The sequence below is a fragment of the Sceloporus occidentalis genome, unplaced genomic scaffold, assembly GCF_023333645.1.
Source record: "Sceloporus occidentalis isolate IW3139 unplaced genomic scaffold, rSceOcc1.0.p SCAF_26, whole genome shotgun sequence".
Taxonomy (NCBI): Eukaryota; Metazoa; Chordata; class Lepidosauria; order Squamata; family Phrynosomatidae; genus Sceloporus; species Sceloporus occidentalis.
Window position 1 is genome coordinate 816,145 of NW_028317006.1, and position 14,447 is coordinate 830,591.

General features: G+C 41.7%; 1 protein-coding gene across 3 annotated transcripts in view; it reads right to left on the reverse strand.

The window, feature by feature from the left end:
• The window catches only part of LOC149299988 (aryl hydrocarbon receptor nuclear translocator 2-like), a 33,035-nt gene extending 21,165 nt beyond the window's left edge, over window positions 1-11,870 (reverse strand). For all 3 annotated transcript variants that reach the window (XM_089485630.1, XM_089485629.1, XM_089485628.1), the window contains exons 1-5: window positions 11,840-11,870; window positions 9,209-9,320; window positions 5,588-5,635; window positions 1,958-2,171; window positions 1,276-1,489 (exon numbers count right to left, since the gene is read on the reverse strand). In XM_089485630.1, coding sequence (XP_089341756.1) covers window positions 1,276-1,489; window positions 1,958-2,171; window positions 5,588-5,635; window positions 9,209-9,320; window positions 11,840-11,870 — 619 coding nt within the window. The remainder of the gene's footprint in view (window positions 1-1,275; window positions 1,490-1,957; window positions 2,172-5,587; window positions 5,636-9,208; window positions 9,321-11,839) is intronic.
• Between the last annotated feature and the right edge of the window lie 2,577 nt (window positions 11,871-14,447).

A 14,447-nucleotide genomic window follows, 5' to 3' on the forward strand; every position in this document is an offset into this window, starting at 1 on the left:
TATTTGATCAAAATACTACAAAATACTGCAAACTATTTCACATTCATCACAACTATCCCCATCTTATGTTTATCATAGTCCATGCTGAAACATTGCTCGCTATGAGAAAAGCATTAATAAAGATTGTGTGGTTAAGACACAGGAAAAAGCTAAAGGTAGAAGTTACAATCATCTAATATTTATCCAATTTTTTCCCCTAGCCCGGGACAAATGGAAGGGTCTATCTTATCTATCTAACAGGCAGGAAAGTGAGGGAAAGGGATTATTAAAATGAATAAGAAGGAACTGCAGTTAATATATGTATATATAATATATATATATATATATATATATCGTATTGGCCCGAATATAGGCCTTTTTCCCCCCAATTTAAGTCTTTAAAGTGGGGGTGCGGCCTATATTCGGGGTCTAGCGCCTGATGCCCGGGACATGTAGTTTCGGGCGCTGGGCAGGCAGCAGGGTTAGGATACAGATCTCCGCAGCAGTGCAGGGGACCCGCATCCTACTCCCCGATACGCTCAGACAGCCTCCCCTGCCAGCACTTTCCACGTGATTGTCTAAGCGCATCGTGCAGACGTTCACCGGCAGCAGCAATGCGCGTAAGCAACCTCCGCTGCCGGCACGTCTGCACGATGTGCTTTGACAATCTCCCTTGCCGGGAATTCCCACGGTGCGTTTTACCTCTGCCCCCAAGACTTACCAGAGCAGACTCCCAGGTGTCTTGCGGGGCCAGAGGGGGACATCTACGCAATACGCATATACAACTTCTGGTGCCGGCACATCCGCTGAGTGGCGGCACCGGAAGTTGTATACGCGTATTTCGTAGATGTCCCCCGCCGGCCCGGCAAGACACCCAGGAGTCTGCTCTGGTAAGTCCGGGGGGGACAGAGTTGCAGCATATCTCGGGGGGCGGGGGAGACAGTGGCAGCATATCTCAGGGGGAGGAGGACAGTGGCAGCATATCTCGGGGGGGGGGAGTGGCAGCATATCTCGGGGGGGGGAGAGTGGCAGCATATCTCGGGGGTGGGGGGGACAGAGTGGCAGCATATCTATTACAAAACTTTTTCTTTAAAAAAGCACCAAACTTTTAGGGTGCGGCCTATATCCGAGCCACACTTAAGCCTCTGATCCTTAATATATATGTTTTAAGAAATACATAAAGAGGTATATTTAATAGGCACCATAGAATAACTTTTGATACAATATAATACAAAGTATCCATAGTACAAAGCTACATTTCACCTATTTACCGTGCGTTGTACACATGGAACACACCTGTCATGGAGTTCTCGGAGGTGCACAGCTGTTCCCTGAGTTTCTCGATGTCGTCGGGGTGCGTCTGTTCGTACAACGTGCTCCCAAACCACTCCGACTGTGGCTGGTTTAACACAGGGGTGACAGAGTCCGATACATAGATCACTCTCCCGGTTTCTGCTGCCACCACAAAAAGGAAACCATCCGCGGCCTCCAGGATGAGATGCTTCAGCTCCTATGAGAAGTGAAAAACAAAAAGACTCATGTTCCAGAGATTTCTTCCGGGCCACCCCAAAACCTATTAATATTACCCATTCTTACCTGACTTAAGGTACACAAATGTAAAAGTACAAAGCGCTGAAGCCCTATATTACAAATCAAAGCCCACCTGAGTTGTCTTGTCCTACAGCGACATAGAAGTAAGGAATCCTGTATTGTTCTAATATTTTTATCTGATAAATACCCCAAACTGGGGAAATATATTTTTGGTTGCTCTTTTCTTCTATGACTTCCCCTCACTGTTCATCTACATGTCCCGTGCTAATCTGTATTGTCTGCTTTCTCACACCATTATGTGTCCTGATCATTATAGTAATTCTATCTCCCTGCATTGGTCCCTCTACACTTTCACAATGGGAGTCTTTGCTTGCTAGTTGTAGCTGATAAACAATCATGGTAATGAGAGGCTGTTAACCAGCGGCACCTGTTCTGTCAAGAAGGAGGGTTTATAAGCTCCGTCCGTGGATTTATTCCCTGTCCCCCTCATGGATTTCATGTGAGACACGGCCATGCGCAGGATGGTGAGCTTGTCGGGTTTACGTGCGAGGGCACTGCAGGTGGGAACCATGTCGGACAGCTCTGTGATGTACTGTGTCATCTTATTCCTCCGACGTCTTTCAATTTCACTGTGATTCTCTCTGAAAGCAGAATCAGAGCAGGAGAAAAAAACGGAAGAGTATAAGAATCAGCACCAAGCAGAGCCGTCCAGAGACACGGTCCCCGCAACCCAATGCACACACGTGTGACGGGTCGTCAGTGACAAGGAGAGGATGTGGGTATACAAGAGTCTTTGTGGCAGTCAATGTCTGTTCAGCTTCCAAAATAGTTTCATTTTTCAGACTTTTGGTTGTCTGCTCCATTTCAGGTCTTGCTAAATGATCTGCTTCTCCTTTGCTTGATTATTTAACACTTCGGCTTCCCTTTTGGTCTAAGTTCAAAAACTTTAATGCAAACTTAATTTTTACGCCATTTGCTGCTAACCTGCACCAGTATATAAACTTTATAAACTATATAGTAAAAAGTTTAAAAGTTAGATGTAGGACTTCTTGTTAGCAAATGGTCGCTATGTAATACTTACTCACTAGTAATTTATAAGCTATTAAGAGAGCTGGAGAGTTTCACAAAACATCAAACGGGGAAAAAAAATGAACTGGTTGACAAGCTGGACATCTGGTGACTGCTTCGATGTGTAGTGCGTGCTGGTCGTTCCTGCATGCAGAACATGTCAGCAGATCGCAGTGTGTGTCCGTGTGCCCCATCAAACTTAGCGTGACGCACAAACACACGTGCCGCTCACTGCTGAGCCGGAGATCCTGAATGCAGGAAATATTTGTGTGACTGTGACGTGACATGCATAGCACCAATCCAACTCCTTTACTGACCAACACATTAATTACAAAGGGATTTTGGCAGCCTGACGCTGGAGCATCCCATGCTATACACAGTGCGGCCGTCCTTTTATTTAACACAAGACAAAAAGCATACGGCAAGAAAACGAAAATCCCACAGAATATGTTTTTTCTGAATTGTGCTTAAATAAAAGGTATCAGGCCACCCCAGTGTTACACTGCACGGCACAGTTGGTAATCCATCTATCGTTATACTACAACATCGGTCGTCTGCAGCAGGGCATTGGGAGTTGGTGTCTGACACAAAACGAAGAACCAGCGGTCAGCTGCCCATGCTTTTGGTTGTAAAAGTGGCATCGGTTTTGGATAACCCGTTATTCACTATGTAGCTCTTCAATCGCTGTGTTCTAGTCCACACACAGGATAAAGGCAGGAGAAGTGCACACCAGGAAAACGCAAAAGTAAACGATTCTTTCTCCGGGAACAGCGCTAATCTGTGCGTTCTGTGAAGACGAAGTTTCAAATGTAAAGTGAACCCGTCTCCTGAAAACAGTTTCACATCAATCAGCAAGGCACACAAAATTACAAACAATTTTAAAACCCAATTATGACTTTCTTAGGACTGCTTTAAGCCATTCTAGGTTATAGCGGGTACGGTTGTATATAGCCATGGCTTTGACTTTTCCCCCACTGCCTGATGCCACTGTACTCCCCCACATTGGCATCTTGAACACCAATGTTTGAGGGGGGGTTCCTTCTTAACATGGGAAGAAGGGTTTAATAGTTTTTATTATTCAGAGCACCTTGGGGATTACCATGATGAGCTGTGAAAGGCTAGGGCCCTGGATCTTAGGTTCATAATGGCCAAGAAAATGTCTGAAGTCAGCCCTGGCTCTGAGAACATATAAGAGATGTCATTAAAATATGCCAAGTCTGTCAAAAGAATAATGACTTCCAATAACAGGAGGCTGAAGTATATACCGTACATAGTCAGTGATGGCAGAAAAGACGGCCCACCTAGTCCTGAATCACATTTTACTTATTAATTCTTTAGAAAAGCTTTCTTGAATGTTTTACTGTTTTTGCCTGTACTACCCCAACTAAATGTCAGATTCAGGTATCTACTACATTTTCTGTTAAGTGGAATATTAAAACACGATGCCTCTGTCTTCCATCTTCCAGCCTATTCGTATAAAAAAAATGCCTCCCTCTTGGAATTTATTTCCTTTTTAATTTAAGCTTTTTTTTAAAAAAATAAACACAACATACCTCTTTATACCTCTACATTCTGTTGATTAATATAAATTTGTTTTCTGTGCGGGTTCACTTATAACCTCAACCATACAACTTTAGCAAGAATCTACATACACACCAATATTAATACATAAAGTACTGCAATGAATCATTATTTCATTGAACTCATTAGAATTGTTTAGTTAAAGATGCTAATGAATTCAAAATGAAAAGTATCCTCTCTTCTAGAAACATCTTATTACCTTTTGTAAACTAAACTAAACATTTCATTTTGACTTATTATACTTTTTTTTTCCATATTGTGTGCCATAACGGGTTTATTTATTGTTATAACTGAGGGTTTTGGCTTTCGTTAAATATTTATACTGGTGTGCAGGTATTGTCTTGCTGGCATGGTTTGTGAAGGAGCATTTGCGTCAGACAGCAGATTAATGTCAGTACAAATATTCATGTGCCAGGCTTCCTTATGCTAATTCCAAATCCAGGCCTCACGGTGACTGAAAGAAAGAGGCGTCCACAAAGAGTGAAGTGGAGTTAATGGGAACGTTTTTAGAAAGAGCACTGGGTATACAGCTGTGAAGCGTCAACACTAACAATCCATCAACGCAGGGAGGCTGCCATCTTATTTTCAACCTTAGTCCTGCCTCAGCTGAGCAGAGCATTCTTCCTTTAGCCTTTTAGTGGTGAAAGGACCTGCAGAACATCAATCAGTTACATGACTTCCTGACATTGGAATGTAGGGCAGGACCAGATTAACAGTTTAACTGGTCAGCAATGAATGATTATTAGCTTGGAGTCCAACTCTAATGGTGATCTGGAACATTATACTATTTATTTGGCCTCATGCTGCACCTGTCACTCACTTACATGCATGCAGTCACCTAGTCATATAATATTATCTCTCTAATGGAGATATATATATATATATATACATATCCTGATACATAAACGCCTCAACAAACATATATGCAAAGCGTAATCTATCTCTACATTCTAAACCTGTATTCATTCCCTTATGCACAGGTTTGCAAGCACAAAGTATAAAATTAAGATGCATGGTCACATGATGCCAGAATCGGTGTTAAATACTAGAGCATTATGTAGGTCCATCTAGCAATAGAGTTCTGATCTATTAGCTATGAGTCAGCTCTTTTTTTTAGCAGACCAAGCAAAGGCTCGACATCCTACCTCGTCAGGTGTTCTCGCTCAGAAGGGTATAGGTCATCTTCCAACCTGGAAACAACCAGCTCTCTCTCAGCAGGGATCATCAACCTGCTGAGAAGATGAGGGGGGTCCTCCAGAAGCCCTCTCTTACCATATCCGTACATATCTGCAACCCATAGTCATACCTATGGAGAATACGAGAGGTTTTCAGAAAGCCTGTGCTACCAGCACATCACTCACATACATCACAAGACTCAAAGGAAAACAGAAGCCAGAAGATTACAAACCTTGAAAATTTACTGGGTCCTTCTCCGTCTTCATCATCGAACTCCATTCTACCAGGGAAAACATGAGAATCAATCGCACAGCTTGGAGTAGGGAAGGGTATTGCTCGGATTTATGCATCAATAGTGATTCTGCTACAATGTTTTCAAATTGGTCTTATCACCATAGCAATCAATGGAAGGGGCCAAATCAGTAGGTTCCTACAGTGATAAGACTCCTTTTTACATTTAGATTTTTGTTGATACCTAACCCACTGTAATCCCGCTGTGTTGCTTAGTCTACTGTGGTCAAAAGTTGATTTTTTTTAAAGGAATAGGGCATAGAAAAGACAACACTATAACGATAACTGCCGGCTGGGGAAGACATACTGCATCATATGGCATTCGGCTATGTTAAATACAGGTAGAGAACACTTCTGCTGGGGACAAGGTTTGGATGCCCGGTCTATACAACTGTTCCCACCATCGTGATTCAGGAAACAGGAAAAGGGAGATGTGAGGCATGGACTGGTGTTAAGCAAACACTCCCCTCTCTTCCACTGATAACCAGCAGATTCTTCTCTCACACGGAAGGGAGGAGAAAGCTTCACTCCCAAAAGGATGTGTGAAAGGTAGAAAGTGTTTGACGGCTCACATCCTTCTCACCAGCCACCAGCGGAGTGACGCAGCGTTCCTCTGTCAAATACACAGACCCACCTTGATTTGCAGATGCAAAAATACATCTGTCTCGTTCTTCCATAACAAAGGCGATCATTGCTCAGAAAAGCCATATATTAGCTACAACGTGGGCACTTTTTGGGTATACATCTCATATTTTAAACATACATCAGGATAGGACAATACAATGCATGTTAATTAAAGCAATCTAAAGGGGGACGACGGATGCACTTTTGTTGTTTTGACAGACAGATTGAAAGACGCATGTACATGAAATCAGTAGCATGCTGAATATTACAGATAAGAACCGTTCAGCCCATCTAGTCTGCCCATTGTCCTCATGTACAGACTTAGACTTTAATCGGTCCTTCACCTTGGACCTTGGAATTGCCCAGCATATCGGGAATTCTATGCAGAGCCCAGACATTCTGATTAGCACCTGTCTTCATTCAATATGTAAAAATATAAAGCTTTCTTTTTTTTTTCTGACAAAAAAATATAGGGCATAGACTCAAGAAGCCATTTGACACATTTCCCACATTAACGTATGGAGTAACTACACACCATAGAGGATTTCTCAATTGCAAGTGGAGACAACTGCATTTCTAAAAACATTCACAAAACATTCGTATTGCTTTTGTCCAAGTTGCTGCTCCTTTTACGAGGCCAATGGTTTGGTAGACTGGTTCTCTCATGCGCTGCGAATGAGCGTTTACATTTGTAGTGTAATGGCGCCCTCTACTGGTATCATCTATGTTCAAAAATCAAAGAGCATCTAAAAGATGTGCCATACTGTATAGTGTCCTTAAACAATGAGTTCAATAAGTAATCAAAAAGATAATATGTATTATAGAACATAGAAGATGTGATCAAACAGTGGACAGGGATAATTAAACTCTGGCCCAGCACAAAGGAGAAAGGCACATTTGCTGGGTTTTCTGTGAACAACCTTTTTATACACCTGAGCGTTAAGGAAATACATCAATCAGTCCTACCTGTGCAATAATCGTCCCCAAGTCATCTATTTTCTACAATTAACACATTGACAAGCCCTACATGTTGAATATTCAGTGGCAAAAAGCTACTAAAGTAAGTAGTTACAAATGTAATGCTATTAACCGAAAATGAAAACATGATCTAGCTGACTTTTCAATGAATAGATTTAAGTTTTATACTGTGTCAACTAATCCTCATTTATAGCATTTAAATGTATCTGTGCATGTGTTATTAAAACTTACCAACCCTGTATTTTAGTTTTAATAACATGCATAAGGAGATTGCCAATGTCACCATCAATAAAGAGATGTTAGGAGACACTTTCATTTGATTAATCTAGCAACGCCCAGCATGTATAATGGCATTTCCCATTAGGATCTATGTATACTGGTCAGTGCCGTCCAACAAACTGGCACTCGGCAAAACAAATCTTGGCATTAGAGCTGACGTAACAGGTAATTGTGCTACATTACATTTATTTATATAGCGCCAGATTCTGTAGCGCTTTACAATCAGAGTCCGTAGGATAAATGTAAAATCACACATAATAACAAACTGCTATGAAAGGAGAGGACGGGTAGTGTAGTTGAGGTGGGTCGGGGGCAAACTGTGAAAAGTAGACTTATTGCCATAGCAACCTAAGGCCTGGTTACAGTTAGCAGGAACATTTAAGTGGTTGTTATAGACCACTTTTCAAGATATTGCTCATTATATACTGTATAAACACCATTGTATTTTGTAAGACAAGCCAGAGAGTGCTTGTATCCAGATTTATATCAAACACTCAAAATGTTGTTTTTTTTAACAGCGGTTGTTCTTTTGACCTCAAGGGACTTGTTTGCATTGCTGTGATCCATTTTATATTTCATGTGAACCCGTCTGCAAAGATAATGATGTATTTAATCTGGGAGTTTCATACTCCAGGATTCTACCCGCTATAGCCACGTGGGACAAATGTCACTGTGATCTGTGCCAGGGCACTAAAGACTTCCACTCCGTCGTGGGCAGCATCACAAAGGGATAGCCACTCCTTTGGGATTACAATTCAGGTCCCACATAAGTCACTAGAGTCGGTACACACTTAAGAATGGTGAACTCAAGGCAATGCAGGAGGAAGTTTACCTCTGGGAATTGTGGACTTACCGGGACAATATACAGAGAAGAAAATAAATTCCAAAAGAGAGGGTGGGAGATATGCGGAACAGCCGCCCAACAGAAGCAGCAGAGGTTAAATACAGTGAGAATGTAAACATGGCTCCTTCATAGCAGGAAAAATAAGCAGACACAATGGGCTGTATGGTTTTTATCTGCTGTCAAATTCTGTTTTTCAAATACGTAATAAATGGAGAGTGCCTATCCTCACTAATTTTATGTGAAAAAAGCATTATTCGATGTTTGCAGAATGTATCCACATAGATCTCTCTCATTTCATGAATTACGCTGTTACACCGGGGTCATGCAGACTGCTTCCCATCAATTCCCATTGAGCTACAATAATATTTTTGCTTAAAGGCCAAATACTCTCATAAACTTTGTTCTATAGGCATAACTAGGTTTTCCCCATCTCAGAAGGGTTAATTATCAAATATGTGATCTTCTCATTGTTATATCACAGCCGAAATCCCTGTATGAACACAGATGACCTAATAAAGAATATATTATCCTATAATAACCATACAGTTGCCATCACAAGAGATTATAGCTTCTCTCTGTTAATATATCAAATACCATTGACATGAGGTATGCAGCGTACCCAAGAATATATTCTTTTTTGCCTACGTTGGATATTTTAATTATTCGTGATCATAGTGAGAGACTACGTATGGAAATCTATGTCTAATACTTGGCATTACAAGTGTAAAATCACATAACTATTATATGCATTGATCATCCACCGCTTGCAGAAGTCTTGCCTGGGCCGCAACTCTATAGCATGGACCCTCACACAAATTCGGATTTAAATCTGCTTACCCTGAGCGTCTTTTTCCTCCCCGCGCTGGCATAGCGGCTGCCATCCTCACTTGTCCAGCAGCCATTGTGGCCCCAGGCAAACTCACAGATCCCGGGATGTCTGTTGTCATTTCTGCGAATAACATAGACCGATTAGAGGCAAATCAATAGATTACTAGGAAGTACACAAAGTAAAGGCATTTGGCACATGGAATTACACCGGTCCGATCCGTTTTCTGTGGTATTATGAATCGAGAAAGCTGAGAAAGCCCTTAAAACAGATCCTCTCTCCAACCTGTAGCCCATACAGCAATTGTGCACAAGGAGATTCTGGAAGGCGGTGATCACGATTTACATTCATACAAAGCATTTCTGTTACGAACTAACTCGCACAGCAAATGGCCCCGGCCTGGACGTACCCAGCGAGCTTGCTGGCCTCTCTGCAGACAAATGCTTAGGAGAAAGAAGAGGGACATCTACTCGAAGGTTACTTTCACTACCTCGGTCTTTCATCGCAGAGGTCCGCTTTCCAATGAATGGGCAATTATGTAAACGGACTCAATCCTTCTTTTCAAGACCAGCAAATCTAGCAGAGGATCATCTACCCCCATTACTGAAAGCCACAGACAAAAGACTTTTGAGCGTCAATGTTAAAAAAAAAAAAAGGCTTGTGTTTAAAAGTGACAACATAACCAGACATGATCTACGCAGTTCTTAGGCCTTCGAGAGCTCCGGAAAAGTTTTACCTTTTCAAATATGAATCTGAGAAATATCGGGCAGTGATTCTTTCCAGAAGAGAAAGGCTTCTGGCGAGACAGAAGCTTCATCTGTATGCAGGAACCTCGGCACAAATGGTTGAGATGGAGAAGGAGGAGGGGGGCACGCATTTGTATTCAGCTCAGAACGAGACGACATCCCTATCGGCCTCTCTACAATTCAGTCTCTTGCATGAGTAACAGCAGCGATACAAGCCCAATGACGCAGGTCATGTATACCACGGTCCTACAGAAACCCGCAGAGTCAACCCCGAGGTCTCTTCTATACATCTTCGCTATTCACATCCAACGATTAAAGGCATATAGATAGCATACGTATATATATATAGCATACAAAACACTAAAGTATTGTCCCGGGCTGAGAGATCAATATAATTATAATAAAAAGCTTATGATGTTACATGTTATTACCAATTTCTTGTGGAACCTCTAGGCATGTTGCATGTCTTCATCTGGGCACACTTAGCAGTTTTAAATGGTGTACTTGTAAATTGTTGGTGCTATATAGATATTATTATTATTATTTAATAATTATAATAATGTGTCAAATAAACAAATAATTCTGCCTAACAAAAAACGGTGGATACGTGAAAATTCACAGGTTAGAGAAGCGCTGCGTAAATTGTTGGCGCTATATAAAAAAAAGATAATAATATTAATAATAATATGTCACATTTGCTACTATGTGATAGTAAACAATTCATTAAATGAAGGCCAAAGTGGCTTTCATCAGAAGCTAGCGTTTGTTGAAAAGGTTCCTGCTGCTCAACACTTGTTTTCTATTGAAGGAACAACCTTTATGTGCTGAAAGAAGTTAATTTATCAGAAATTTAAAACTAAAATATGTGCTCCTGTTTTTCTAAAGTATTATTTTAACATCTGACATGGAATGTGTCGTCGTATCTGTACCTTGTACATTTTCTGGTGATGGGACCGAATACATAAATAAGTTGCCCGATTAATATTATTATTATTATTATCTTTTATTTATAGAGCAGCTAAATAACAATAATGAATGTTAGTGGGGACTTGACTGCAGCACATTAAAGCTTAGCTGGGTAAAGTAGCGATGACCAGCACTCCTAAGCTTACAACATTTTCACTCCGTATCACCTCTCCCCATCACAAAATTAAACATTAATGCTTCTGGCATTGAAGCAGACAGGTTGCATTAACGTAATTCTCAATAGTCTGCAAAAAAGCAGGACAAACGTTTTTTTACTTTGAAAGATATGTGCGAGATATGTGCGAGATATGTGCGAGTGCAGTCACATATAACCTTGCTATGTGTTACTACTAAAGACTTCCATGTTGTCATTTAAGGGCTTGGTAGATAAATGATTATATAAGTATATAATGGTATGATATATATATATATATATATATATACATATATATGTTTCAGTAGAATGGATTTTATCCTTTATCGGTTACCTTGGTCCGTCATTATAACCAATTACGTCTAAGTTCTTCACTAAAGTTTTAAAGGAAAGGGAACCGACTGACAGACTTAAAGTTAGGGAACAAGAAGATCATTAACCAGATTAGTCTGCACTTTGGTGGCTACTAATTAGGCTACAGCCGGGGTTCTGTGGCCCATTGCCTCCGCCAGCTTTTTCTTTGGATGGGTAACCTTCAACAGGTAAAATCACACGACTTGTCGTACTCCAGTGTGCCCTGGGGCATTGGAAACGCAGCATTGACTCTTTGTGACAGGTATTTCCCGCCTACATGAGGACGGGTTAGGGTGCATTTTAATTGTGTTTTACAGGAACAATGCACACAATATGTCAGCTCTTGTGGCGAGTTTCCCAATTTCTGCATGCTACGTAATTGCTGAAAAGTGTAAAGGACATGAGGAGTGCTGTTCACTCACCGCTGGGGTTCACGGCCGTCGGAGTTGCCATTATGTCTGAAAAGAGTATTACCTGAAATTACATTAAAAATATAACATAAAAAACGGGATTTAACCAATAGTCGTATAGGAGATTATATATATATATATATATATATATATATATATACAGATAAAGAACTGTAAGGTGATCTGAGTGGCCCCCTGGTTCTGGGATATCCAGCAGGGGCCTGGGGGCTATTTGTGACCGCCAGGTTTTGTGTGCCCCCTTAAGCCTTTACTTCTTAACGGCCTATGACACGCGAGAGAACTCCTGCACAATGTATATCCTTGCACTGCATTCAGGGAGCGGGGTGACGCTGCACCGGTGTCCAGGTTAGGAAGCTGCTGACAGGCAGGGGCTCGCAGTGACAAAGTGCATGGCGATGTGCCAGTGATGCTGATGCAGCAGCGCGGATGTTCGCAGAGGGTGTCGGGCCCCGGTGTGGAGGAGGGGAGCTAACGGAGAGGGCGTAATGTAACGTTCATTGTGTGAGCGAGAAGGAAAGGCTGTTATACTCACGGAACCCCTCGCAGCGCCCGGTCCCTTTGTGCGGCCGGTGTCCGGAGCTGACAGGGTAAATACCGCGAGAGCTGAGAATTATCTTCAGGGGGGAGGAAACTGCGCTGTTACCATAGCAACAAGAGACCGTATTACTAGATGAAGGTGCGTCACTATGGCAACCTTGGAGGCTGAGGTGAAGGTCGCAGAAGGCCTAAAGCGCGCACGTATCAATCATATTCACGTCTGGTATGTGTAACCGACGTGGTTGTTAGGGAAAGAGGATAATGGTTGATGTAATAAAACGGATTTAGCAGCCTGTTTTGAAACTGTTTCAATAAACATAACGCCAGCCTTCTTGTAAGGTAATATGGTCTCAATGTACAATCGTATACAATTACCAATAAAAGCAGATTAATATACACAATAACGAAAATAAACGGTGCGAGCCATGATGTACATGCGTTAATCTGCCGCCTAAAGGCAAGCTGCGGTACTGCAGGTCACAGTCCACACATACTGTATGGGAAAGATGTGAAAAAGAAGGGTTACAATGGAGAATTATTGTATAGAAGCTTCATGCCACTTCCCCTCCGGCAATATATCACAAGTGTCCATTTTTGGGACCTGAATCTCAGAATGTTTGCTGGGTATAAGAATCTAAATGTTGCAAACGTGTGTTTAGAAACATCAGAAAATGTATTTATAAATTAAATAGCATAAAGAAATTCTTTATAGTACTGACTTTCTGTTAGAGTGTCTCTGTAATAATCTCCTGCACACAGACAATACTGAGGCTGGGTGGGATAATACTGGGAGATGATAGAGGGTCTGGGGGACAATTAAGGGGCTGGGTGATATTACAGGAGCTGGTGGCATAATACAGAGGCTTTGGACTAGTTCCACCACATCTGTAATAGCACCTGCTGGCATAACAACCTGATCTCGGCACCTCCGCACGCAGTGTGCCATTTTAACAATTTCCATTATGTCTATTGTTTCCGGAGTCTAATTTAACACAAACCCGATAATAAACACACAACAGCCGAGAATTCACAAAACTATTTATTACACACACATAATAGTAGATATAGAGGCAAAGGTGATAATTGTGAACCTTATTTGCATGTGCCTACCCAGAATCCCTTGTGGTTGTGAAAGCACCATGAGATTTCTGAGGGAAAAACAAGCCTTCTGGCTTGTCTGGTGTCTGTAGATGAGTGTTTAATAATACTTCTACTACCCCTTAAATTTAAGTGGAAGGGTTTCCATCACCTTTTACCCACCATAACTTATGTAATGGTATTACACACACATTACAATCTTGAAAACTATGCGCCTCGTGGGAGATTATTTCATGGGTATCCAGCAGGCTGATCTCCAGTGACTCTCATGATCCTCATACAGGCTTTGACCTTATGATGTCTCCATAAATATCGTTGGCGCTGAGGACGAATGAAGGACGGAGAACTACCTGCTCCCCTCCAATGATGTATTTACTTTCGGCGCTGACTTAGGCCTAAATGAGATAGTGTTTCCTGCCGCCCCATCCCCTTCTGTGCATCAGGGTATGACATCAAATTCTGGTGCCCGACTTATAAAGGAATCCAGGAAACTATGGAGGCCTGTGCCTAGGCCAGAACCCGTCGCTGTGCCCCCTGTGCTTTGTATTATATACAAGGACCGGCTCGATGGTATATGTACAGGAATAGCTGGCAATCTATAGTATTAACTATTCAGCATCTTCATATTGTCCTTAAAATTTGGGTTCTGACTCGTATGTTTAACATAAATACAATGTAAAGTTAATAAAAGAAACTGGTTATAACTGGCCGCAGCATTATCTTCCCCCTGCAATTGAGAGATGGAACATCACTGTCTTATGATGTCATAGTATTGACTTTCTGTTAGGGTGTCTCCTGCACACAGACATGCCGGGAGCCCAACATATACACAGCTCTCTGTAACACACATACATCATTCATCTTCCAGAGAAAACACAGAGCGCTGACTCTTTAACAGTCTCAGCTATAATCTTCTACACATGTATGTGCAGGGAGTTCAACATATATGTAGCTCTCTCTAATA